This window comes from Stegastes partitus, unplaced genomic scaffold (genome assembly GCF_000690725.1).
Source record: "Stegastes partitus isolate 25-593 unplaced genomic scaffold, Stegastes_partitus-1.0.2 Scaffold1622, whole genome shotgun sequence".
NCBI classification, from domain to species: domain Eukaryota; kingdom Metazoa; phylum Chordata; class Actinopteri; family Pomacentridae; genus Stegastes; species Stegastes partitus.
The window spans coordinates 30,649-54,749 of NW_007579353.1; the positions used below are offsets into that span (position 1 = coordinate 30,649).

Below are 24,101 nucleotides of genomic sequence, written 5' to 3' on the forward strand. Positions count from 1 at the left end.
ATGAAGCCCCTGAACAACCGGGCCGAGAGCCACCTGACCGGGCAGGTGGAGTTGGACAGCGTGGGGAACGGGGCCTGGGTGAACCAGGGCTACTGTGGCTCCCCTCCACCCCCGCCCAGGGCTGTCAGCACCATCTACAACCCCCAGCCGCTCTACCAGGGCTCCATGGACAACTTGTACAAACTGGACACTCCGGGCCCATTCCCAGAGGAACCACCATCCACTGACCTCGGTCTGACGGAAAAACGAAGAGGCTGCTGCTCTTTTATCAAAGGTAGGAGCACATTCGACCTAGTTCACAGGAGGGTTTCTGCTTTGAATATCAACTGTAAATCCAGGTTCACAAATAAAACCCTTAGATAATGTTTCTGTGCCTGTAAATTAAACTGGAAGCATTCAACATCTATTTTAAACCTAAAATATCTGTGAACCATCGTTTTATCTTTCCTTTAGTTCATGGTCAAAGTTACCTTCTGCGTCATAGGTCTGTTGTTGTACCTGCATTAACTGCTGACTTGCACTGATATTTTCTGTAGGCTTGTGGGGCACAACCTTGACCGAAAACACCTCGAACAACAGGGAGCTGTTTGTTCGAACCACTCTACGGGAGTTACTGGTCTACGTGGTGTTCCTGGTGGACATATGCCTCTGTAAGCATAGCATCCAGAATTCTTGTCAAGTGCTTTTCTGAAGAGTTTTCAATGAATGCATTTAATCCTGACACAACTATGTTCAACATGCGTGTGTTGTATGTGTGTGTATATGTGCAAGTACTTTTTTTCACATTTCCTGTCTGGTATCTTGAAAATTTTGTCAATTTCAGAAAAGTTGGGATTCTTCTGACATTTTTGACACTCATTAAAATACATTTCAGTATTTAATTTACAAACCTGTTGAAAGTATGGCATTAACACTCCAAATATGTGACAGAGGAGATAGAGAACACTCAAATGTATTTCTAAGATTGATGATTACTGCATGTTTTACAGCCTTATTTGCGATGAATTATGTATGTCGTTGGCCATCTCTGTGTTAATTAGCTTATGTCTGCTAATGTATCTTTCAAACAACTTTTTACAAACAGTATTTGTTTCCCCTTTGCTTTAGTACAGACCACAAATGCCCTTCCCCTCTCATTGTCCGGCTGAGCATTAGGACTGAAAGGAACATGGGTACCGCTCTCTTGCCTTTTAGCGATAAGAGCATCCTTTGTTTCTTTGTCTGCCTTAGATTTACATTGTTTGATTAGGCTATTTGTGTCAAGACAGCGTGCTCTCTCTTCAAACAAATTGCAGCCTCTAATCTGGATCCATTTGACTGTGACATAAACACAACCAAAGTCTTGAATGCGGCCTTGCGTGTCTGCCTCTGAGGTTGTCTTATCTTGGACCGCTGAATGGAGCAACATTGAGAGCTGAGCCTGAGCAAAGCCTGATAGGAAGCGATGACCAGGCGGTAACAATGTGATTACGTTGTCTTTCAGTGACATACGGTATGACCAGCTCGAGCACCTACTATTACACGAAAGCCATGACGGACCTGTTTGTGAATACAGCCGGTGAAGGTGGGGTCAGGTTTCAGTCCATTAGCACCATGGCTGACTTCTGGACTGTGAGTTTTTCCACCGCGTTCACCTCAACTGGAAATGACTTACGTAATGAGAATAGAAAACGGTGCAAATCAAACTACATGCACTTTCTTTTTCTATGAACAGTATACCCAGGGCCCATTACTGGACGGCCTCTACTGGACAAAATGGTACAATAACCAGTCCCTGGACAACGGGAACCAGTCCTTCATCTACTACGAGAACATGCTGCTTGGAGTCCCCCGGATGAGGCAGATCAAGATGAAGAACAACTCCTGCAAGGTCCACAGTGACTTCCAAGATGAGATCTCGGGATGCTTCGATGTGTACAACGAAAAGAAGGAGGACGACTTTAGTTTTGGTCTCATCAATGGCACTGCGTAAGCTGCTTATTGTTATAAACCAGAACTGAAGCATTGAAATGTAACGTGCTTCTGAGCTGTTTATGTGCTTTTCTTCTGCAGCTGGACCTTCCACACAGAGGAGCAAATCAAGGGTTCCTCTCACTGGGGCTTGCTGACCACCTACAGTGGAGCAGGATACTATCAAGACCTGAGTCAGAGCAAAGAGGAGAGTGCCGTCATACTGGAGGAACTGCAGGGCAACCTTTGGCTGGACCGAGGAACCAGAGCGGCCTTCATCGACTTCTCCACTTACAACGCAAACATCAACATGTTCTGTGTCATCAGGTGAGGAGCCTTTGCTGACAGCTTCACCCGCTGCTCGGTTTCCATCCACTTGCTGACCAAAGTTTTCTCTCACAGACTGTTGGTTGAATTCCCAGCGACCGGTGGGGCGATCCCGTCCTACCAGATCAGGACAGTCAAACTGATTCGCTACATCACCACCTGGGACTACTTCATCCTCGGCTGCGAGATGGTCTTCTGTGTGTTCATCCTCTACTACATTGTGGAGGAGATTCTTGAGCTACGAATACACAAGTGGTCCTACTTCAAAAGCATCTGGAACATACTGGATATCGTGGTCATAATGGTAAGAAAATGGAATCTTTATCTAATTCCAGTAACTCCTTTTCTTAGATTTTTCTTGGCCTCAAAGAAATAACTTATATTCTCTGTTCCAGCTCGCCATCGTTGCCATCATATTCAACATCTTCAGAACCGTCAAGGTTGACAAGTTGCTCGGGAAACTATTAGAACAACCTGATATTTACGCTGATTTTGAGTTTCTGGCATTCTGGCAAACACAATACAACAACATGAATGCGGTGAACTTGTTCTTTGCATGGATCAAGGTAAACTGCTGACAATCTTTGCTCCAACGCATAGATGGAAATGATCTGTGTCGTCCAAACAACATGTGCTTTCTCCTTCTCCTCCTTGTAGGTTTTCAAGTACATCAGCTTTAATAAGACCATGACTCAGCTGTCCTCCACACTGGGTCGATGTGCTAAAGACATCATGGGATTCGCCATTATGTTCTTCATCGTGTTCTTTGCTTATGCTCAGCTTGGATATTTGCTCTTTGGGACAGAGGTTGAGTCCTTCAGCACCTTCGTAAAGTGCATGTAAGTGGTGTCCAGAACAACGGCAGCAGGAAGTATTTCACTAAAATAAGCATTCATACATGAGCCCTTTTCATTTTTTTCCCCTCCTACAGCTTCACACAGTTCAGAATTATTCTTGGAGACTTCGACTACGACGCCATCGACCGTGCAAACAGAGTTCTCGGGCCGATCTACTTTGTAACTTACGTGTTCTTTGTTTTCTTTGTTCTGCTGGTAAGTCATTCTGCTGCACAACATGTTTGACTTTGAAAAAATAATCCTAAGCAGCTGCATTATCTCTTAATGTATTCTTCCCTCAGAACATGTTTCTGGCCATCATAAATGACACGTATTCCGAGGTGAAGGAGGAGCTCTCATCCCAAAAAGACGAGCTGCAGATTACTGACCTCATTAAACAGGTAAAGGCAAATTAAAGCAGTTTAATGTAAAACCAGACACATTCTTGGGTCTACAAGACTTGATTCTTTCTTGTGGTTCAGAGCTATTCGAAGACATTTACGAAGCTGAAACTTAAAAAAGAGAAAATATCAGATGTTCAGAGGGCTCTGCACTCTGGATCTGGAGAAATCGAATTCAAGGACTTCAGAGAAACTCTTAAAGAGTAAGTGAGAAAAGATCAAAAAGAAGCTCATACGATCATTTTGGTATTAAACGCTCACCACTCTGATGGTTTTGCAGGATGGGACACGCCGATCATGAGATCACTGCAGCCTTCACACAGTTTGATCGTGACGGGAACCAAATTCTAGACGAAGACGAACAAGAGAGGATGAAAATTGAGCTGGAGGAAAAGAGGGTTTGTCTAATAATTTAAACTGAAACTAAAAGTGATGATTCGGTCTGATTAAAATTTAGTTTTGGACTCATTTGCAGTTCTTTAGCTTGACAAGGTATAAAGTAAATGATTGTAAGAATTAACGGGAAATGACAGAACTATGTTTTCACTGCTGTTCTTCCACTTCTGTCAGGATGCTCTCAGTGCTGAGCTTAACAATCTTGGGATGAATTACGGGAAAGAATTACTGGAGAAACCTCCTGTCACATCCAGCGAGAAAAAGAACCACTCCAGTCAAACCTCTGGGGATCGGGAACAGTTTCTAAGGTGGGAAACTTTTTTTTTTTTTTTTAATCTATGATAGATGTTGAAGTAAACTGTTTTATACTCCACACAAGAGCAATGCATTTCATTGTAATGGACCATAGGCATATTCTAAACGATCTTTTTCTCTCAATAAGACTGTCCAGACAAGTTCTCAAGCTTGAAAGCTCTGTAGCAGACATCACATCCAGGATCGAGCTGATTACGGAGAAACTGGGATTGCAAGAGAAGGCTAAAGGAAACGAAACAGCAGGGAAACTGACCAAAAATGATGTAAGCACTGTGCACATCAAATATTAAACAGCAATATTGGGGATTGGAAGAGATCAAAAAGTATATCCAAGCTGTGTAATATTCTGCACTTAGGCATTCCAGCAAGTCAGAATAGTGTCTTCATTTTATTCCTATAAATACTGAATGATGCATTTTGAATCCCCCCTATCCAGAGAGACGAAACTGCCTCAGATGGCCCAGTCCTGGTTTGCGTGGACAGAGCAACGAAGGCCGAGCCGTCATCCAGAAACGCAGCGAATCGCTCCAACTCCACGTTCAACTGTCGTATGTGATTCACCTCTGAGGAACAGGACCGTGATCTATCTGAACACCAGCACCTACAATATTCAAATTCTTCAGGCTGAAAGCAACAATTAGCTGGTGAGATCAGCTAATCAACCACTAAACAATTAATCTACTGACAGTAACACTCATTTGATGGAAATATGTACATACTGTATACATGTTTTTGAAACTCTCTGCTTAATAGGCAAATGCACTAGAGCTAATATTACCAACTGGTTGAAGTTTATGCTCAGATACATAGAAGACGACAATGTTGTAGGTGAGACCTGAATGTAAATCTATGCATTGTTGGTGTAATATTGTGTATTTGTGTAACATACAAATAATTCAACAGTAGGTTAGTAAAAGTTATGCAACATAATTCAATATTAGGCAACGTATATGCCACTTAATATCTGACTAAGTGAATGCTTGCTTTGCTTTAGTCATTAAATGTTTATTATGTTCACGTTCTGTAACAGTTGCTCAAAAGCTGTTTAAACTTTAAATAGTTTGCACAATTTAGAAAAATGGTTCAATAATTATTGATCACCTCTGAGCTGCCAAACTGTCAAAAGCCTGAATGGCACGATGGTGGAGTATAATTGTATTTCCACTAATTACAACAACAACAACAAAAAAGATTTGGGAAACAAGTTTCTTTGTTTAGGTTTCATACTTTCCAAAGATAGAAAGGTTTTTGAGCAAATGTATTAAAAGTATGTGCTGTCTAGGATGTTTAAAACTCTGATGGTACAGAACCCCAGTTTAATAGCTGGTAAATGTCAGTCACTCAAAAGACGACTCCACATGAATACATGCTTTGCTGTCAGCATTTCTGCATAACGCACAGTTGATTAGTGCCTAATAAACATACCGAGCAAAGGTGAGGTTCAAATGTTTCTTTATTTGAAGTGACTCACTGAGGTTTTCCGTCAAATGGAAAAATTGATTTCACCCTTTATTTATTAAACATCACTTCAGTTGTACAACTTATATGTATTGTTGTCATAAAAGCAAACTGCCATTACATTCAATATTTTAAGCAACAAATATATTACATGTCGTAAGCGTGCAGTTCAAGCTGATACATCACCTGCTTCCTGCTACATCCTGAAAATGGCACACAAAACCCGAAAGATGAGGGGAAAATAAAAATCCAGTGGAAAAGAATTTCGATGATCTGTAATGGAGCTTGTTTAAATAACACAAAGTCGGAATTTACTAACAAATCAATTAAGGCTTATTTATAAATTATATTGCTGAAATTGAATGACGGAATTTAATTTCTACCTACAGTATGTACATTATTTTAAGTTTCATCAAGGTTTGTAATCAAGGTTTATATTTACACTCTCAACAAACGTGACCCTGTATTATTTCATGAAGCCCCCCTTCAGCTCAAATAAAACCAAAAAGATTATCAAGTCTGTTGGCTCGTACAACAGAAAGGAGAGCGAGCTTACGAGGAGTAATACGCTGTACAGAATGGCACGTAGACAAATAAGATCCAAATGGCAGGATGTCCGTGAGGAATCCTCTTGTCAGGGGATGTTTTTCTTTTAAATAATTTACCTGGGATATGTGGAAATACTCCACAAATAGAAAGAATGTTCTGAGGGGCAGAAAAAGCCTTTGCTGTCTTGACACACCTGCTTTCAATAAATCCAAAATAAACATAAAATAAAACTAGCCCCGAATACAATAAGCCTAAACACTGGACAGGTTGTCTTCATGCGAGTGGGCCACTAATGTAGAACGTTTTACATTTATGTAAAACATGATGCAATGTCATTAGGGGCTGGTTTTGGTACAAAATTCATTCTAAGGTTTTTACGCAACAACAACCAAAAAAATATCTTCCTATTGATCAGAAAGAAATTTCTATAAATTAACTGAGGTTAGCAAGGAGGAAGAAGGAAGAAAATATTTAAGATTCAGTATTCCTCTAGGAAACCAGCCCCAGAATCGGCACAGTTTGTTACCTTTACAAAGATCGGGGGTTAAGCAGTTTTTACAATACTTTCTTTATACAGTGAGCATGTGCTATAGCCTGTCCTGACATTATAAATCCGTCCATCTCGGCTGCAGTCAGGTGTAAACTACAATCCATCAAAATGACATGCTTATCACTCCGTTACAAAAACATGAAAATTCTACTAATTACTTTTTTTGTTTTTTTGCTTTTAGAGCTGTGTAGGCGAAATTTTCTTTGTACACAAAATTTATCCAGGAGATACCACCTCCCCACCTCAACCTCCGTTTTAAAGCCACAGTTGTTTATACAAATAGTTTCGTCACATATACTGGAAAGGTAAACTACCGCTCCAGGGCCTCTATTCACAAAGCGTTTCTCATCGATATATCAAAATAGGACTGACTGTCTAGAGACTATATGAGCTGAAGGTTCAGACAAAGGTTTTGCAGGTCATTCTTGTGGCTGAGTGCATTTTGTAGCACAGCTTTACCGTCAATATCCGCTTGATCTGTACAACACCGTCATCGCTGTCTGCATATTTAAAAAGTGACCTACATTATAAAAATGAACTTAATCAATGTATGAAGACTTGAGTGGAGGTTTGTCTTCAGTTGTATAAAATGACAAAATGTCCAAGTATGACCAGTAAATAAACATTAAAATACTAAAAAACATTGGCAAACTGAGAGTAGATATTGCTATAGTTTGATAATTCAACTTCAAAGTTAGTAAATTTGAGGTTTCCGGGGATTTTAATCCTCGTCAAATTCCAGTGAGCTGCTGGAGAAACACCATGGCTTTTAGTAAGTGTGCTTTTCGGTCCACAAAAGTTGTGTATGCATTTGGGATTTCCATTTTTTTCCCCCCCTCATGTCTTGAATCTGAGAGAGTAGCAATAAGTTTTGAAAAACCACACTGACTTTTTGATGCTTTGGCCCATTGGTAACTTACTCAACGTGTGATGAGAGGAGAGGTATCAAAACGTAACTCTTGCCACGTTGTACGTAAGGGTTAATCGGGCCAAACATTCAAAAGGTTGGTATATCCTTAAACATCTATTGAGAAAAAGAAAGTTGGTTTGGCTTTACTTCAAAAGCCCAAGAGCACTTCTCATAGCAGGTTTATGAATTATCAACAAATAAACTTCGAAAAAAGTGGACTGTCTTTTAAAACAGAATTATTGAACTGGTTGTTCAGGAGCAACTATCAGCTACAAAGGCTTTGTGAATATGGCCCCTGCCCTTCTTTTCTCACAGCAGCTGTCCAGATGAAAGAGTGCTGTGTCCCCTCGGTGTTACACTTAGGTTAGGACTTTCTCACTGCGTTTGGTAGCCAGCCATGCTGAAATTGGCCAAGTTGGACATGACGGTGCCAGGAGGGGCTGCAGCTTGGGCTGATGGAGATCCGAAGCCTCCCACCCAGGCTGGTGACTGGGACTGCCTGCAAAGATCATACAGAAACCCAATTAGTGGAACTGTAATCTGAAATACCAGCTGTGTTGAAACGTAAATGAATGCTCCCCCTGTTGGAGGAGGAGGTCTCTTTGTTTTCATCTTAGACAAACCTGAAAAACCTGTGTTTGAAAGGCATGATTTTGATTTTCTCTAAAAAAACAAAACAAATAAACACCCAGGTGACACTATTTACCACATGAAGAAGGCGTAAAAAGAGAAAGAAGTGGTAGATTTTCAACTTCCTGATGGTCAGTAAACATTTTATGTTTGATGCACTGTTCAGCCAGGAAAAACAACAAATGATGAGCTTCAAATTGTTCTACGTGTCTCAGTCAGAAATGTACCAGTTACAGTAGATAATGTACTAAAACATTTTGCCTCCCTGAGCGCAACAGCAAAGTCATGATTGAATCAGTTGCAGCTAAAAGTCACATGACAAAAAATTTGGTGGCTTTTCAGGTGAACTGCAGACTGTGTTTACACAGAGCAGAAAGAAGACAACAGGAGACACTGAGTGAAGAATAAAACATTCTTGATCAATACGATAAATACAGCATGGCTTAAAAAGGTATACCGAGGAGCAAGTTGGTGGAAAATGCATTCAGCTTAGAGTGAAAATCTATACCAGACTATCTATAGCATGTGGAGCCCTATTTTTCCCTAAATATTGGTAACATTGGACCTTGGATCTTTTTCTTTCCCAATTTTTGTCAAACAAGTAGTCAAAGAGTTCTCTCTACTTCTAGTCATGTCTGTGCTGTTTCCATATTTTCCATATTGTATAAAAAAAATTCTCAGACACTGCATGAGGTTACAGTGCAGTCAAGGTTAGGCAATCACAGAAAAAAACAACAGTGACAGAAAATGTACAACAAGCACAACTCACTCCACTCCAAATCCTTGCTGGTTCCACGTCTGGCCGTACATGCTGTAAGACGGGACTTGCCACCCGTTGGTCACATACTGCCCGTACTGCTGCTGCTGCTGCTGCTGCTGCTGCTGCTGCTGCTGTGGATTCCCGTAGACCTGGTTCCACTGCCCCCACTGATTGTACTCAACCTGAGTGACACCAACAGAAAGAAGAACGTGAATAAATGAGTGAACTTTCCTGTTAAGCCTGTCCAGCTAATAATAACAATACACATACAACAACAACAACTATTAATTCATCATTTGAAAATTTCAATTTTAATCTATTTTTCCAAAAGTTTGATCAGTTCTACAGACTTCTGTGGCTTAGAGGTTAAGGCACTGGCCGCAGACTGCCAATCTATTCATTCATTCATTTATCAATCAATTCCTGTCATCTCTTTACAATATTTCAAATTAAAATATATATATTTAAAAAATCTTATTACTTTTGTCACGTCAGTGGAGTTCTCTACCTGCTGCGGATTTTTTGCCATGTCAGGAGATTCTTTGCCCCAGAAGCACTTCACTATGTGTCCTTCAATGGCTGTGCCATTTACTGACACAATGGCATGGGCAGCACTGTCATGGGAGGAGAACCTTGAAAGAAGAAAAGTAGATAAGAAGTCAGAATTTCAATCAAATGAGGAAAATACAGACTGTTCAAACTTTGAGATGACTGAGCCTCCATAAAAGCACTAAGGTGAAGACAAACATGACAGAAATGGTCGCTGACATTAAATGAGGTAGCTATTAACTGGCCTGTAATTGAGCCATGCAATGTGCTTGTGTTGACATCTAGAGGCCAAATGCTGTAATGGACACAGGAGCTACCTGATGAAGGAATAGCCTTTCTCTGGGAAAACCCTGACTTCCATTATTTGACCAAATGGGGAGAAGGTCTGTCGCATTAGATGTTCTGAAGGAATCAAACAGAAAAAATGTTAATGTGGTTAGTTCTTGGGCTATTTGAGGAAAGCATATGATAACGAACAGGGCTACTATTACAGTGTGACGACAGCGTGTAACAATGGTATCTGGAGAACGTGACACTTGCCTGATAGTCCTGACTGGATCCCTCCGCAGTACACAGTGCAGTTCTGTGGACTGGACCGAGTCACGACGTCATCAAACCTCAGCTGCTTTGAACCATCTGAGACAGAAACAACAAACCACAATCCTAACCTCATACATTATATTTGGGCTGACAATCAAATTCATGCCAAGCCAAATGATTTTATCCATAACACAATCACCAACACTGCCACTTTTGTCATCTGTAACTGTACAAGATACATCAGCTGCTAAACATACAAACTGGTCTAGGAAAGTTGGGTCCATTTAGGGATACTAGTTTCTGAACTTAGGCTTTCTTTAGACTGCAGGACAATCTGATTTGTTTCTTAAAACAGATCTTGACTGTGCACTGTTATTTTCAAGTCGTCAGATTTTGGCATCACCAACCTATCTGCATGGGTTGTTGTGGTAACCTAAGTATCTGCAACTACATAGCTTTCTTTCTTTCACCAGATTGTCTTGTTCCAGTAGATTCCTTTTAGTTTGGCCTGTAAAGAAAGCCTCCCGCAAAGTGCCAGCAGCCAATGTATTTCATCATCTGTCCACTGACTGCTGTTAACCATGCTGCCCTCCATAGCGCTCTGCCAGTAGCAGCATGGATTCTGCTCAGCAACTCTATCACTCTCACAAAATGTCTCAAACATCTGACTTGAGCAGGCAGATCAACGGGACAAGGACGAATCTGGAGAAATCTAGTCGAATATTAAACATACTGCAAATGTGGTTTGGAAATGATTTGGGGGAGAGAAAAAAAGAAAACTGTGTACTTCTGTTTCTTCTCTATTTAAATATCTGATGAAAGTGTGGCGTTAATGTCAATATCTAATCACATTTTGCAAACTTTAAGACTGAATTGTCCATCAATACTCACTGTCCTGAGCACTCTTAGGAGCCGGGGGTTTACGTGTTGCCCAGTTAGTCCTGATTTGGCGTCCTCCAAGCCACTGTCCGGCCATGTTAATGATGGCATTCTCCGCATCCTACAAAGCCAAATCAAACAGTTACCCCTTTGAAATCGACAGCTCTGTTTAAATATATTAGTAGACATAATCATTTCTGAAAAGTTGCATTACGGTTTTTTAAAAGCAACATTGAAAGTGGTGATGAAACTATGTCTTGTTAGATGATTTCAGTTGTAACTACGGTTTTAACAGCAAATATTTCTATTTTAATTACTGTAAATGCACTGAGGAAGGATAATAAACAGAAAATAGAAATAACCTTCAGTCTGTGTTCTTGCACTGGAGCCTTACCAGTTTGTTGTAGAAGGACACAAATCCATACCCCTTTGATTTGCCTGTCGTCATGTCCTTCACAACACGGGCATCCCTGGAGGAAAATGTGAAAACAGCTTCAGTGCACTTGACAATTTAAATCTTCAAACTAAAAGGAACCACGCAAAACACACTGAACTGTGAATCCTCTACTCTGTCCTACATTAAGGTATATTAGCTATCATGGCCTTGTACTGAGCACTTTCTCGCAATATAACTTTAAAGCAACACTTGAAAACAAAAAACAAGTACAAATACATGCAGCCTACAGTACTGACTTTAAATAATTTTAGATGTATTACTGGACCTTTACCACTAGAGCACCACGCTTTGCTCAGTCCTCACAACACAAGGCTACTGATTGAAATTCACAAAGGAACGGATATGGATTACCATGCATTCTTAAAATCTGCTGTTGGTGCTCTATCTACAGATAGAAATATATAGAAAATATCAAAAGAGAAAAAAGGAATTAAACGGCATACATGGCCTGTTAACAGATTTCTTTATTTTTCCTGGTCAATTCTTTACCACCAATATGGAGTATGGAGTTTGGGCAGCTGCAAATTTTGAGAAATTGACATTTTCAGAAATTTTGGAAGAGGATCATTGCACTACAAACAACACTATGCAAATCAAAATGAGACAATTTAAACACAGATTTAGAGGAATACATTGAGTATTGGAATTCGTTAATCTATGCTAGATCATGTTAATACATGGTATCTACAAATAAAGACATATGGAAAGAATGGAATAAATAGAGAAAAAAAATCTACATCTGAGTCTCCAGAGTGCACAGTTCCTTGCTGTTAGCCTTCAAGCTCCTGTCCAATCCTATGAGCATTTCTGTAAAATAACCAAAGTGCTATTACTTCACTGAGACCCACAACTAAAAGCTGTTCAGGTTCATACACACAGCTTACATTTTGCTGACAAACTGTACAGTTTACTTACCACAACCTAAATGTGCATACAAAAGCAAGAACAGGCTAAAAGCTGACACTTTAGTCATAAAAACAGAAAGACAATACATAGACCACAAGTAAGTTCACTGGAGTGTTTTAAAAAAAAAAAAAACAATACATACACTCTAAAAGATACCGTTCATTGCATTTAATAATATAAACTATGCTGCTCTATTATCAACTATGTTTACATGCACGGATAAAGGATATGCTGCACATCATACAAGTGTGACAAAGAACACTTAATGTATTGTTGATAATGAAGCAAAAATAAAGGTGCTCTCCTCAATACTAAACACTGATCACTTCTAAACATTCTGCCTCACAAGAGAGAACTTGCGTTTTCACTCTTAGCGCTAATATCTTCCTTGTATACAATCAGAGTAAAACTTTCTTAAGATATTTTCTGAAGTGGCTGCCCAACGACTACTACTTTGCAGTGCTTAACAATAAAGACTATAAATGCCATTCATCTTTGCAGAGCTTCATTGTGAAATGCAAGCTTTTGTTTCCCCTTCACAGTTTATGAGCGCATTTCTTCCAAGCTTCATTATACTCTATGTACTTTAGAGGCGAGGTCGCTAGACATTTCCTGCTTTTATGGTCAGTAGAGATGACAGGGCATGAGGGAGATAGAAAGAAAGGGAATGTTATGCTAGAAATATCCCCAGTCAGACTGGAATCAGGGACGCTGTAGATCACAGTTACACCCTTAACCAGTGTTTTATCTGATATCAAACAATTGTTTAAACCCCAAAACTAAACGACTTATCCGCGATTACAAGTAACTCATAAACGCTTGAGGAGAAACAAAATCCTTAATGATGTCAGCCCTCAAAGACCAATCAAAATATTCTTTTTCACAATTTATGTAAACTTGAAAATACTTTGTATATACAGTTAAGTCCATACCCAAGTTGTATGCATGTAAACATGGTCATACACGGCTGTGCATTCAAACTACTGTATTCCATATGAATAAAATAAATTTAAAAACTTTTAAAGTGAAAACTTACGAGATTTTCCCAAAAGGTGCAAATGCAGCCTTGACATCCTCGGTGGAAATCTCAGGGTTCAAATCACCCACAAAAACATGGAAGTGATCTAGAATTAAAAAAAAAAAAAAAGACAAACACAGGAAATAAACAATTTACCACTCTCTGGAAAAGTTTGATTGCAGCAGATTCAAAAACAAATCAATAGGTGAACACTTACTGGATGTGTCTTTCTTCTGGCTACTTGGAGTGGTGGCCCAGTTTACTTTGACCTCCTGAAAACAGAATTCACAGAGCGCCATTAGGGAAGCAGAGAAATAGACATTTTCTTCATAAGGAACAAGGATCACAGGGGAACTGAGACAACAAATGAACTGCCTAACCTTGTTTTTAATTTTAGAGCAGGCATATTGTCCTACCTTTCCTAATATCTTCCGTCCATTCATGGCTGCGAGGGCCGCAGCGGCATCTCTGTGTTCAAAAAACTCCACAAAGCAGTATGGGTCGTTGCTTGTGTGCTGCAAGGGACAAAGGTCGGACACAACAGTTCAAAAGGCTGCTTCCACTGTTTTTTAACTGTACATAACTGCAACTCAAAGCAACTACATTTCTTCCATTGCGAATTAACAATTGATGGGTTCCTTTAACATTCTGGGTGAAAATTGAGGGTAAACACAAAGAAACCCAACAATAGCGGCTGCTTACCTCTGTTATCATTTTACAACTTTTGCAAGGCCCGATCTGGGTGAAGAGTTGCAGAATCAGAATTTCTGTTACATCCCTGGAGAGATTCCCCACATATCTGGAGGGGACAGAGGATGTTCAGCTCATTTAAACAGGTTGCACTGGGTAACGACGGGTATTGATACTGCTGAAAATTTGACGCAGACAGCTGATTTCAGGTATTACCATATGGTTAGACATGGTAAGTTCTGAATGTGACGTTATTTACATTAGCTTGTCCGACCTAGTGTTATATGTCCTAATGTTGGCGCAGTTGGCGTTTAGGGATTACAAATTCATACAACATAAGAGTTGTTTTTAATTAACCTTAACTTAGTTAACCTTGCACTAATGAAACATTAAATGTTCATGTTATCCGGCGCTGTTCGCCAGGTTTGTGAAAACAACGGGAAGCTAAGTTAGCCACCGGCTCACGACGTTAGCGAAGCTAACGATACGTGACGCTGCTGCTAGACACCCAAATGTACTTACAGGGTTTTGGGATGGCTTTCGTCGTCCATGACCGCTGCCGACAGTCACCAGGTCAGAAAACGTTAGTTACTAGCTAGTTAGCTGACGTTAACTGACGATGTACGCGGCTAGCAACAACAACTAGCTAACTAGCTTAGAAGCTAGCTAACCGGGCGCCAGGGTATACGTCACGCTGTGAGTCTCGAGCGCGTGCATGCGTGTGAGGAGCCCGGAGAGGTCAGAGTGAGGCGACAGCGGCTCAGCTTCAGCGGTGACAGTTACACATTTATTACGGAGTGCTGTGTTTCTCAACTTAGTGACTGGTTGATCATTTACTACACGAGCTAAGGCAGTAAACACATTTAGTGCTTATTTTACGATATTACACTAAATAATTGGCGTAAGAGGCTTTTATTTTGGAGCGTAATGCCGGAGTGCGCCTGTTTTATTCACCGAGGTCGGACGGTTTGTGGCGGTGACTCGAACCATCGGGACCCTTCTGGAAACTGAGCTCAGGTGTCAGCGTGGACTGGGCTACAGCATGAATAACACAGTCACAGTCATATGTTTGATTCCGATCTTCTGCCTCATAACTGTGTCATTGTCACTGTACAAACGGCACCAAAATGTGTTGGCTGTTCACTGGTGTATCAGATTTTCTCATAGACTCAACATTTACACAAAATAATCAGTGGTTGTTACTTCTTTATTTACAATTAAATAACACTGAGAGCTTTCTTCCAAGGGGGTTTCAATTAAAAACAAACACATAAATATTTAGCTGTAGTGAGTGATTAAGGAAGGCCTCCCTCCTCCCCTTCTGCCAAGTCAAACCAAAATACTGCAATCCAGATCCGCAATAAGAACAAGGGGGATAATAGAAGGACAGAAGTAATTATACAAACACACAACATAGTTAAGTATGAGTAGACAAAAATGCCAAATTTATACTAAAAAAAAACAATTGCTGTAATACTCCTGGAATTATGTATGGAAACCAGTACTAATATTGGCTTTTTTTGACACCAGTATTGGGGCAGTCAAAGATCTCTTATTTCCCCTTTAGTCCTTTTTTTTTTCTCCTTGTAATGGGAATGACTTTTTGGTACTTTACTGGTTCCAGTGAGGTCTTTAACCCGATTCAGGACTGTCAGGTTGCCATACGTAGAAGGTCTTTCGGGGTCAATTAAACCCTCAGAAAGAATATGTGCAAAATATTTGTTGGTATTCAAACTATGTTAAATACATTTTCTGATAAGTTGATGTATTTTTAATTCCAAATGCATGACAAATGTCCCTCTTTTTACATTTAAAAAAAACAATGTTCAAAAAAAAAAAAAAAAAACAATATCTGTCAACCAAAACCAAATGGCCTGGGGTCCAAAAAAAACCCCCAAAAGTCCTGAATAGGGTTAAATCGTAGAGAAGCCACTTCAGCTTGGGGTCAAAGCAGGACAGGTGGTGTGTGGTTACCAGAGACATCGCCCTGCTTGGCTTGCAAAAGTTAGTTGCAAGTCTTGTTCTGCACGTAGCACACAAATATTCTGGTCCTGAGATATTCTGGAAATGTCATCATTACATGACAAATCTAATAATCATTTTTTTAAAAATATCCCAATATTAAGGATTCAATTGACTAATTGAATCAATTACTGTTGGACAAACAGCTCAACAACAGCTGACTTGAACTTTTTATAGCACACACACACACACACACACACACACACACACACATTGTGATTTGTTTTATTTTGGCCACTTTATATTTCATCTGTATTTTCTATATTGTGATGTTGAAGTCACTAGAAGTATTAAAATATTGTGTTTCTGGTGTATCCGTCTGCAAACACCTGTTTGAGGGGAATTTAAAAAGATGATGCACTTGTAATTGCAAAAATAAATAAATGAACTCTGGAGATGTTACACAGATTTTTCACAAGAAACCCAATGATTTACTTTGAGCAAATACTTTTGGTGACAGTGACAAGAAAAGAAAAAAAAAACTCACTTTAGAAAGGAAGAGACCTCCAGTTGGAGCAGGCTCAGGGATGGACACCATCTGTCTCCACCAGCTGGGGTGAAGGGAGAGAGAACAGGATAGAAGAGGAAAAACAAGGGGATAATAATAATAAGAAGAAGAAGAATAAAAAAAAATAGAAATCAACTGTCTTCAAATGCAATGCCCAGATTTCCTCTAAAACCCCCCATGTGGTGGTCCGTGACAGTCTCCATGCAGCCTTGTGATGCAGACTTTGATTTACTCGCGTTTCCTTCATAGTATGAGGCAGGATTGGAGTAGTTTTGAGTGATAAGGAGGATCTGTCATTAGAGGTGTCACTGTGCCCACACTCTATCACACCACCCGTTATGTAATTGTGTATGAAAAATCCTAGCAAAAAAAAAAAAAACCCAGACTGAGTTCCCTTGGATAAGATTTGTCATGTGGGAGTCTCAGTATATATATATTTGGAGGCTCTTTTGTTAAGGAAAAGCTTTGGGATTCCCATAGAAAACGCACACACATGGGTCAGTGAACGGGTCCGGGAGGTGGAGGAGGACCGACATGACTGCTCCTCTGCACAAAATGCTGCGAAGTGGGCAGAAAATCCCGACAGCGGAGGGTTACTGGGAGTCAGTGTTTGGGGGGTCTGCGACACAACAACAAGTTTGGGAACCCATGCCACCGCTCCCAGCGCTGTCCGCCCCCGACATTAACCCTGCTATTTCGAGAAACTTCCAGCCCACTTTTCCACGTCACTTGAAGGAATCTTTAAAGCGTCCGTCGCCTGTATAAAATGTCTCAGTACTCGACGGCCAGCAACATGAACGGCATGAAGACTCAGTCCCCGATCCTGACCATGGCGAGCAATGACAGCGAGCCCCTGCCCCTCGGCTGGGAGGTGAAGATCGACCCCCAGACTGGATGGCCCTTCTTCGTGGATCACAATAACCGCACGACAACCTGGAATGACCCGAGACACGACACGAAAAAGGTAAAAAAAAAAAAAAAAAAAAAGAGCGGCGGGATAAAGTTGGGTTTGTTGCCGGCGGACGCGGCGCCACAGCCGGCTGATTTCATATCGAGCTGCGTCGCTTGTTGTGTTGTTTTGTTTGCTTTCGGTGAAAGCTGGTCGCTACATCCCTGTTATATATTAATGTTGTTGACTATAGGCCTGGCTGGGCACCGTCACCTCCCCCTCACAGGCAGCTCATAAGCCCGTTATAACGGGTGATGTTCCCGTGTCATGATCTAACACTATTATTACTCGATGACTCACTCTGCAGCATGTAAAGGCGATCCACCGCCACCGACCACTGTGTTCGTTATGCCGGTGGGGGAAACACGGCGACGTCCAGGCTCATGTTTAAACTTTTTCCCTTACAAGGGATTGAGGCTGCTTCACTTCGGCCTGTGCTGGTGTTGGGTGTAAGACAAGAGGCGCTGGCTGCTGCTGTGTTAAAGCATGTTGGGAAAACATACAGGTCTGCAGAGAAAACCCGTGGGCTGGAGTGAGCTTCACAAGCCTGCCAGCTGGTAATCTTTCCTCTCACAGAGAGACACACACACACTGTTGTCCAAAGTTAGTGTCCAGAGGAATCCGCCTGAAAGACACAGCTGTTGGGGGATAAAATTGGTGCAATGGTGCTGGCAGCGTGCAGTGTCCCATACAGAAATGGCAGAGGGCAAAGGGTCGTTCACTGCTATGGCATAACTTTTGTCTTAAGGGGGGGGGGAAACGCCACTGGTTTACATATAAATGCTTGTTCTGTGGGCATTTTGTCTTGTTTGTAGGAGTTGGAACTTTGATCGCTGCCCAGTTATATCATTAACACCGTGCTGAACTGTGAGACCTGTTGCTCTGCTCCATAGCTGTCATTGGCAGGTGTCTAATCACTTGGAACAACAGGAGAAGAATAATACAAAGATAAATATAGTACGCTCCTACAACTATTCCACTATGATGTTTGTCGACTTTTATAATAGTTTTTCTGCCATAATGAGGCCCCCACAAGGACATACTATTAGTTTGATCATTGGTATTTTGCATACAAATGTATCCTGGGGTATATATGTGTATTCATAATACTAGACCAGAGTGTATCCTGGGATTATGTATGTTTGAAGAGTTCATTTTCATCTTCACAAACCTTCAGAAAGCCCACTTCTCCATCGTCTACCTGAGACAATATCAATCAAACTTCTCTATTTTTGTCACGTCAGTTCTACTGAGTCAAATCCGCTCAACTTCAGTTTGATTCGTATCATCTCAAGTAAACAACAACAACAAAAAGTTTTCTGAAAAATCTACAAAAATGGAGTTATCTGTTTTTGCAAATGAGCTCTTCATTTGTATTTATAACATCAGACCAGAATAGGTGTGGTCAAAGGAGACTGTCACCAAGAAGGAGGAATTTATGAAAAATGTGCGTGAAAATATTCACAAGTCAGCGGCTTCTTCTCCTGAACTCTTATCAAATGGCTTTGCAGGAGGAGTTTTCTTTCTCTGCATGACATAATGATGATAAGCTCGTATGATGTTAGTTTAGAGGGTGTGCCAAACTATTGTGCGTGGGTTAAGCCAGGAAATTCAGCCAGGTGATGTCACGCTGATCGGAGAAGAAAACATCCAGTCCAGAAACCGCAGTTGTCAGACTGGGAATGCGCTGAAGTCTTTGTCAATCAGAAGTTATTTTCATTTATCAGACTCAAAGAGGTGATACTTTTGGCATCCCTCTGTGGAAATGGAACGTTTTGACCTGTAACCTTTGCAGTTATCTCAGAGCTGAGAACACTGTCCCATTGGAAAATACCTCAAGGTTTGAAAACCATTTAGTTTTACGGTTAATGTGTCTGCAGTAAGTTTTAGCTGCACATGTTTATTTATACAGAGTTTTGGAGGAAATTAAATGTAAAAGATTCAATAAATAATTTGCAGATGGAAGTAATGTTATTTCTATTATTCAGCGATAAGAAAAGGCTGTTTAAAACTATACTAAAAAACTTTAAATTCTAATTAGAAATGACCTAATGTTCAAGGATACTGACGTGAACCAAGTTTGTAGTGTTTAGTGTAAATGACACCACAATACATTTTATGTTGAACAGTTAAATAACTTTATTATAAGTTAAAGAAACAACTTCAAAGTTGCCTTTAAAATGCTGAATGCTAATTAAATGTCTTCTAACTTTAATTGTTTAAGTTTTATTTATTTTGCTAGATCTTGTAATATAAACTGGAATTTAACATTTGGCATAAATCTTATCTATATATCATCGGTTGTGTTCCAGGTCCGAGAAGTGTCAGCAAATGGACCCAACATACCACCAGAACCGAGTCCTCAGGAGACACAGAAGACCTTTGTGAGGGAGATGAAGCACCCCATTCTTCGCCCAGGTTATGTTCCCATCCCAGTCTTCCACGAGGGCGCAGAACTGAGGCAGCAGCAGCATCCATGTTACTCCTACATCCAGCCATCCACCGCACACACTATCCGTACAGATGGGCGAACACCTTCCCCGACGCCAGGGCTCCACTGCAGGCCCAGATCACCTTTACACGGACCGTCGGATGGCTCCTTCACTGAGCCTGGAAAGGTGGGCTCGCCTGTTTCACCAACGCCAGAGGTAAGACTTGAGTTTATGTGTGTTTACTTGAAAGATGTGTAGTTTCTAAGCAGAACGATTTGGATCGGAAACAAATGACCAAGTGCTGAATTATCACTGTTTCAATTTGATCTTGTTTTTAAGGTTTACACTGTTCCACATCACCAACCCTCAAGGCCCAGCAGCACTGGTCTTCAAGCTGGTTATATCCCCATCCCGGTGATCCATGAGGGTGGAGGAAGCCAAACACAGGTTCAGCTAAACCCCTCAGTCTACTCTCAGCGCGTCCCCTACTCAGAGCATCAGCAGCCCTACCATCGCCTTCAGACAGATGAATGGCCCGGCTACTCTGCTGCAATGCAGCCTCCTCGAGAAAGGGCATCTCCAACACTGTTTCCCCAACATCGTGATGCTGCTGCTATTCACCTCCCACCTCATATCAGAAGCCAGTCACCTATTATAACACAAGTGCTGGGAGAAAGACCACAGGTAATTCTACTGTTGTGTGCTTTCACTTGTGGTGTTCTTTCTTGTTCAAAATGTTTGATTTTCCTGTCAGTGTGTGCTGACCTAGATTGTGACAGATCCTCATAACTGTTTTTTTTTTTTTGACTTCTCAGGCTCAACAGCATGTCCTCATGAGAGAGCCGTCCCAGAAAATGGAGCAGGAACAACAAAGCATGCAGCAGAAGCCTGATAATACGTCACTCCCCCAGCCACTGCACACAGAAGCCGACGTCCAAAAGCCTCAGCAACCTCAACAGTTCCAACAGCCTCCACCTCAGCAGCCTCAGCAGTTCCAGCCACCTCAACAGTTCCAGCAGCTTCCACCTCAGACATGTCCACAGCCTCAGCAGCCTGAACAGTTAATGCAGTCACAGCAACAGTTTCAGCCGCCCCAGAAACAAGAGCAACCACAACAACATGTTGCGGATATCACAGTTCAAATACCTCCAAAAGCAGAAGCCCAGGACATGACAGCTGTTACCCCAGAGGTCCCACCTGTAAAAGTAGAGGCTGAACAGGCTCCTCAGTGCCCCGCCCACCCAGGCTTGACTAAAGTACAGCAGATAGTCGAACGAGTTGCTAAACTGGAGCACGAGGTGAAATGTTTCAGTGGCAAGAAGAATGATAAGAAATACTTGCTACTGGAGGAGCTGCTGACCAAAGAGCTTTTAGCGCTGGACTCTGTTGACCCAGAGGGTCGTGTAGATGTACGGCAAGCGAGACGGGATGGAGTCCGCCGGGTTCAGACCATACTGGAAGAACTAGAGCAACTGGAGGAGCAGCCAGCCAGACATGCCAGTGAGACTGCGATGGAGGGAGACAACGTTACACAGAAAGGAGAGCCAAGCATGATCTCCAAGGAGAATGTTGAGATGGCAAAGGAGATCTCATAATGACTGCACACTGGATAATATAGAGGAGAGATGGATTCCTTGCTGTATATTTGATAGTGAACAAGTCTGCTCTGGCTAACTCTCCTCCTCCTCTAACTACAGCATTTGTGGAAGTTGCATGCATTGATTAACAGTGTTGGTATGTCCAGCCATTCAGCACATAACTGATGGTAGCTCAGTGCAATCATGTTTTTCAAGCCAATGTTGTTGCCTTCCGTGTTGTGCCAATGTCTTCATAATAAGACAGCTGTCATGATTAAGATGTTGACAACAATTGCAAGGCAAACTAAAGTTTGAATAAGAGGCCTTTATCAATAAATGGAAGAGAAGTACAAGTATTTTCTTAAGAAATGTTATGTGTAGTTGCCTTTTGTCTGATCAAATATTGTATGAAGCTTTTCTTAATCCAGTCAGCACATCCGTTAGTACACGAGTGCAAACATTCAGGCTTTAAAGCAGAACTCACTGCAAAACTGAGTCAACAGAAAAGCATTTTCCCCTTTACCGCCACATGGCCATGTTGGAGCTGCTTTGTCACACAACACAGTGAATATGTTTATTAGATGCTGCTTTTTGGTGCATTACTGATTTTGCTGTCTTTGCACTTTGCCATCATTGAAATGTATCCTGCTGAAAATCAGCAGCACTTCATTTGAACTATATCAGTTAAACAAGTTTTGATTGACGTGTTTGAGTGTTTGTATGTGAATTGGTTTACTTGTTATTTCAAAACATTATATCAGTATTTATATCATTATAAAGTATTTTGGTACATTTATGAATGTCTAATGACAAACAGGGGAGAGATGTGGGTCTTACTTGAGATGTGAGACAATCAGCACTTGGTGCTAGTTAGAAATCACAGTTTAAGATTGTCAGAATGTCATTATGTAACTACCAAAGCCACAATCTGTAATAACACTAACACAAAAATGGCCTAAAAGCCTTAAAAATGCCAACTGTGAGAAAGCGGCCAATTCATACACACTTCAGTCTGTCAGTTAAAAACGGTCAGATCAACTTTTATCGGTACACTAACTTTCTGTGTAATATTTTGCCACACAATAAGATTGTTAACCATCCTTATGGGGGGGTCACTGCCTAACACACGTTCACAAATTATAGATCGTGGCTGAATGTTGATCACAGTTGATTAGTATCTGGCTGACGCATTGTTGAAAGAAAGTCACATTGGTACGGTTGAAAATAAAATGTATTTGACATGGATTTTGACTGATGCTGAGATGTTTTTATATATTATTGGCAGGTTTGTATTCAGGGAGAGCTGAATCACCAGGTAGCATGCAAGCTTTAACTGTGTTTATACAGTATACCTGACACTGAATTCAAGGTCCACCATGTTTACGTCCTGCCCAAACAATCCCTATTTTAATAATGGATGAGTATGTGTGTCGTCCGCTTCCCTTGAAAACGTGTCCCTGACCCAGTCGTCAGCTGTCTCAAGTCTGGCTTAGTTTTCCGCTAACGAGTTTTCAGTGGTTAGATTAACATCTATGTTTTTATCTGAGGTCAGCTGCTCGCTGCCTTTTTCCCTCAGGGCCCACTGAGTCATAACTGAAAACATTTCTGGCCCCTTATTCATAGCTGGGTGGGGATGCTAAAAAACTGTGTTTTGTTTTTGTAGACAAACAGCTTAAATTAGAACATCAGTTAGATATTACATTACTTGATTATTATTTTTAAACTACAACCCTAATTTAAAAAGTATTCTGCCCTTAGATCCAGCTTGCTAAGTCTGTAATGTTTCCCCTTTCTATAGGAAATAAAAAGCATATTATTTAAAAAGGAAAAGACAAAGTTAAGAATTATTCAAAGCAATTAGGTAGTTGTTTGACATGGCTATTTATTTGATTTTAATTAATCTTAATTCAGCAGCACATACATTAAATTTAAATTAGATTGAATTTCCCTTCTGGGATAAATAAAGTATTTTTCATTCATTCATTAAACATATCTACTACAAATTAGATTGGGGAGCCTAAAATGGGAAAATTAAGGGACATACACAACATATTCAGTCAGGTTTCCAGAAGCCGATTACTGTTGTTTACTTCAGCAGGGAGTCAAGTTCTGGAGCGAAAAGGTGAAAATACAAGGAGTGATATAGAAGATTTTAGATTGTGAATTAAAAATTAAATAAAAACGCTGCATGTAGGATGATGACAATCAGATAAGATATTGTCATATATATTATTCGAATTATATATATATATATATATGGATTGTCATAGTAACAAATAATATATTTAAGGTTAAAAGAATAGACAGTTAGCAGCTTCACAAGAAGTTAAGACCACTTTTGGGACATGTCACACACACACTAAAAAGGTGACATTTTGCTTCTGTATTATGTATAAATTTAATTGAATTGAATTGACACAATTAGGAAAAACAGACTGTCTGTTTATTTAAAATATGACAATTAGCAGGATGTATTTTATGTAACATTTTCT

At 40.6% G+C, this 24,101-nt stretch overlaps 3 protein-coding genes across 5 annotated transcripts; 2 read left to right on the forward strand and 1 right to left on the reverse strand.

The window, feature by feature from the left end:
• Positions 1 to 4,781, forward strand: pkd2l1 (polycystic kidney disease 2-like 1). The gene is made up of 15 exons (XM_008301025.1): positions 1 to 274; positions 537 to 650; positions 1,484 to 1,611; positions 1,715 to 1,968; positions 2,053 to 2,277; positions 2,353 to 2,581; positions 2,673 to 2,843; positions 2,935 to 3,116; positions 3,209 to 3,329; positions 3,416 to 3,514; positions 3,596 to 3,717; positions 3,795 to 3,912; positions 4,085 to 4,218; positions 4,353 to 4,488; positions 4,662 to 4,781. Exons 1-15 carry the CDS (start codon positions 1 to 3, stop codon positions 4,779 to 4,781), a joined length of 2,427 nt encoding a protein of 808 aa, XP_008299247.1.
• On the forward strand, positions 2,471 to 22,854 carry bag3 (BCL2 associated athanogene 3). 2 transcript variants are annotated; one of them, XM_008301012.1, is made up of 6 exons: positions 2,471 to 2,478; positions 12,290 to 12,295; positions 17,425 to 17,615; positions 19,913 to 20,248; positions 20,372 to 20,716; positions 20,848 to 22,854. In XM_008301012.1, exons 3-6 carry the CDS (start codon positions 17,445 to 17,447, stop codon positions 21,625 to 21,627), a joined length of 1,632 nt encoding a protein of 543 aa, XP_008299234.1. In that variant the 5' UTR covers positions 2,471 to 2,478; positions 12,290 to 12,295; positions 17,425 to 17,444; the 3' UTR covers positions 21,628 to 22,854. The 2 variants fall into 2 exon arrangements, with proteins under 2 accessions (XP_008299234.1, XP_008299233.1); XM_008301011.1 differs by lacking the exons at positions 2,471 to 2,478; positions 12,290 to 12,295 and having other exon boundaries at positions 17,031 to 17,615.
• tial1 (TIA1 cytotoxic granule-associated RNA binding protein-like 1) lies at positions 5,661 to 15,332 on the reverse strand. Of its 2 annotated transcripts, none has more exons than XM_008301013.1 (12): positions 14,644 to 15,332; positions 14,134 to 14,230; positions 13,848 to 13,946; positions 13,649 to 13,703; positions 13,450 to 13,537; positions 11,445 to 11,520; positions 11,063 to 11,171; positions 10,172 to 10,267; positions 9,949 to 10,033; positions 9,564 to 9,714; positions 9,092 to 9,264; positions 5,661 to 8,191 (listed from the first exon to the last, which is right to left on the reverse strand). In XM_008301013.1, exons 1-12 carry the CDS (start codon positions 14,670 to 14,672, stop codon positions 8,068 to 8,070), a joined length of 1,182 nt encoding a protein of 393 aa, XP_008299235.1. In that variant the 5' UTR covers positions 14,673 to 15,332; the 3' UTR covers positions 5,661 to 8,067. The 2 variants fall into 2 exon arrangements, with proteins under 2 accessions (XP_008299235.1, XP_008299236.1); XM_008301014.1 differs by having other exon boundaries at positions 9,591 to 9,714; positions 14,644 to 15,331.
• Positions 22,855 to 24,101: the final 1,247 nt, after the last annotated feature.

Excerpts from the sequence above, each read along its gene's own strand:
- pkd2l1 (XM_008301025.1), top strand. The coding sequence starts at position 1 with ATGAAGCCCCTGAACAACCGGGCCGAGAGCCACCTGACCGGGCAGGTG. Across the intron at positions 1,612-1,714 it reads CCATGGCTGACTTCTGGACT|TATACCCAGGGCCCATTACT; the intron begins GTGAGTTTTTCC and ends TTCTATGAACAG. Across the intron at positions 1,969-2,052 it reads GGTCTCATCAATGGCACTGC|CTGGACCTTCCACACAGAGG; the intron begins GTAAGCTGCTTA and ends TTTCTTCTGCAG.
- tial1 (XM_008301013.1), bottom strand. The coding sequence starts at position 14,672 with ATGGACGACGAAAGCCATCCCAAAACCCT. Across the intron at positions 14,231-14,643 it reads GAAAGCCATCCCAAAACCCT|ATATGTGGGGAATCTCTCCA; the intron begins GTAAGTACATTT and ends TGTCCCCTCCAG. Across the intron at positions 9,715-9,948 it reads AAAGGCTATTCCTTCATCAG|GTTCTCCTCCCATGACAGTG; the intron begins GTAGCTCCTGTG and ends TCTTCTTTCAAG.
- bag3 (XM_008301011.1), top strand. The coding sequence starts at position 17,418 with ATGTCTCAGTACTCGACGGCCAGCAACATGAACGGCATGAAGACTCAG. Across the intron at positions 17,616-19,912 it reads CGAGACACGACACGAAAAAG|GTCCGAGAAGTGTCAGCAAA; the intron begins GTAAAAAAAAAA and ends GTTGTGTTCCAG. Across the intron at positions 20,249-20,371 it reads CTGTTTCACCAACGCCAGAG|GTTTACACTGTTCCACATCA; the intron begins GTAAGACTTGAG and ends CTTGTTTTTAAG.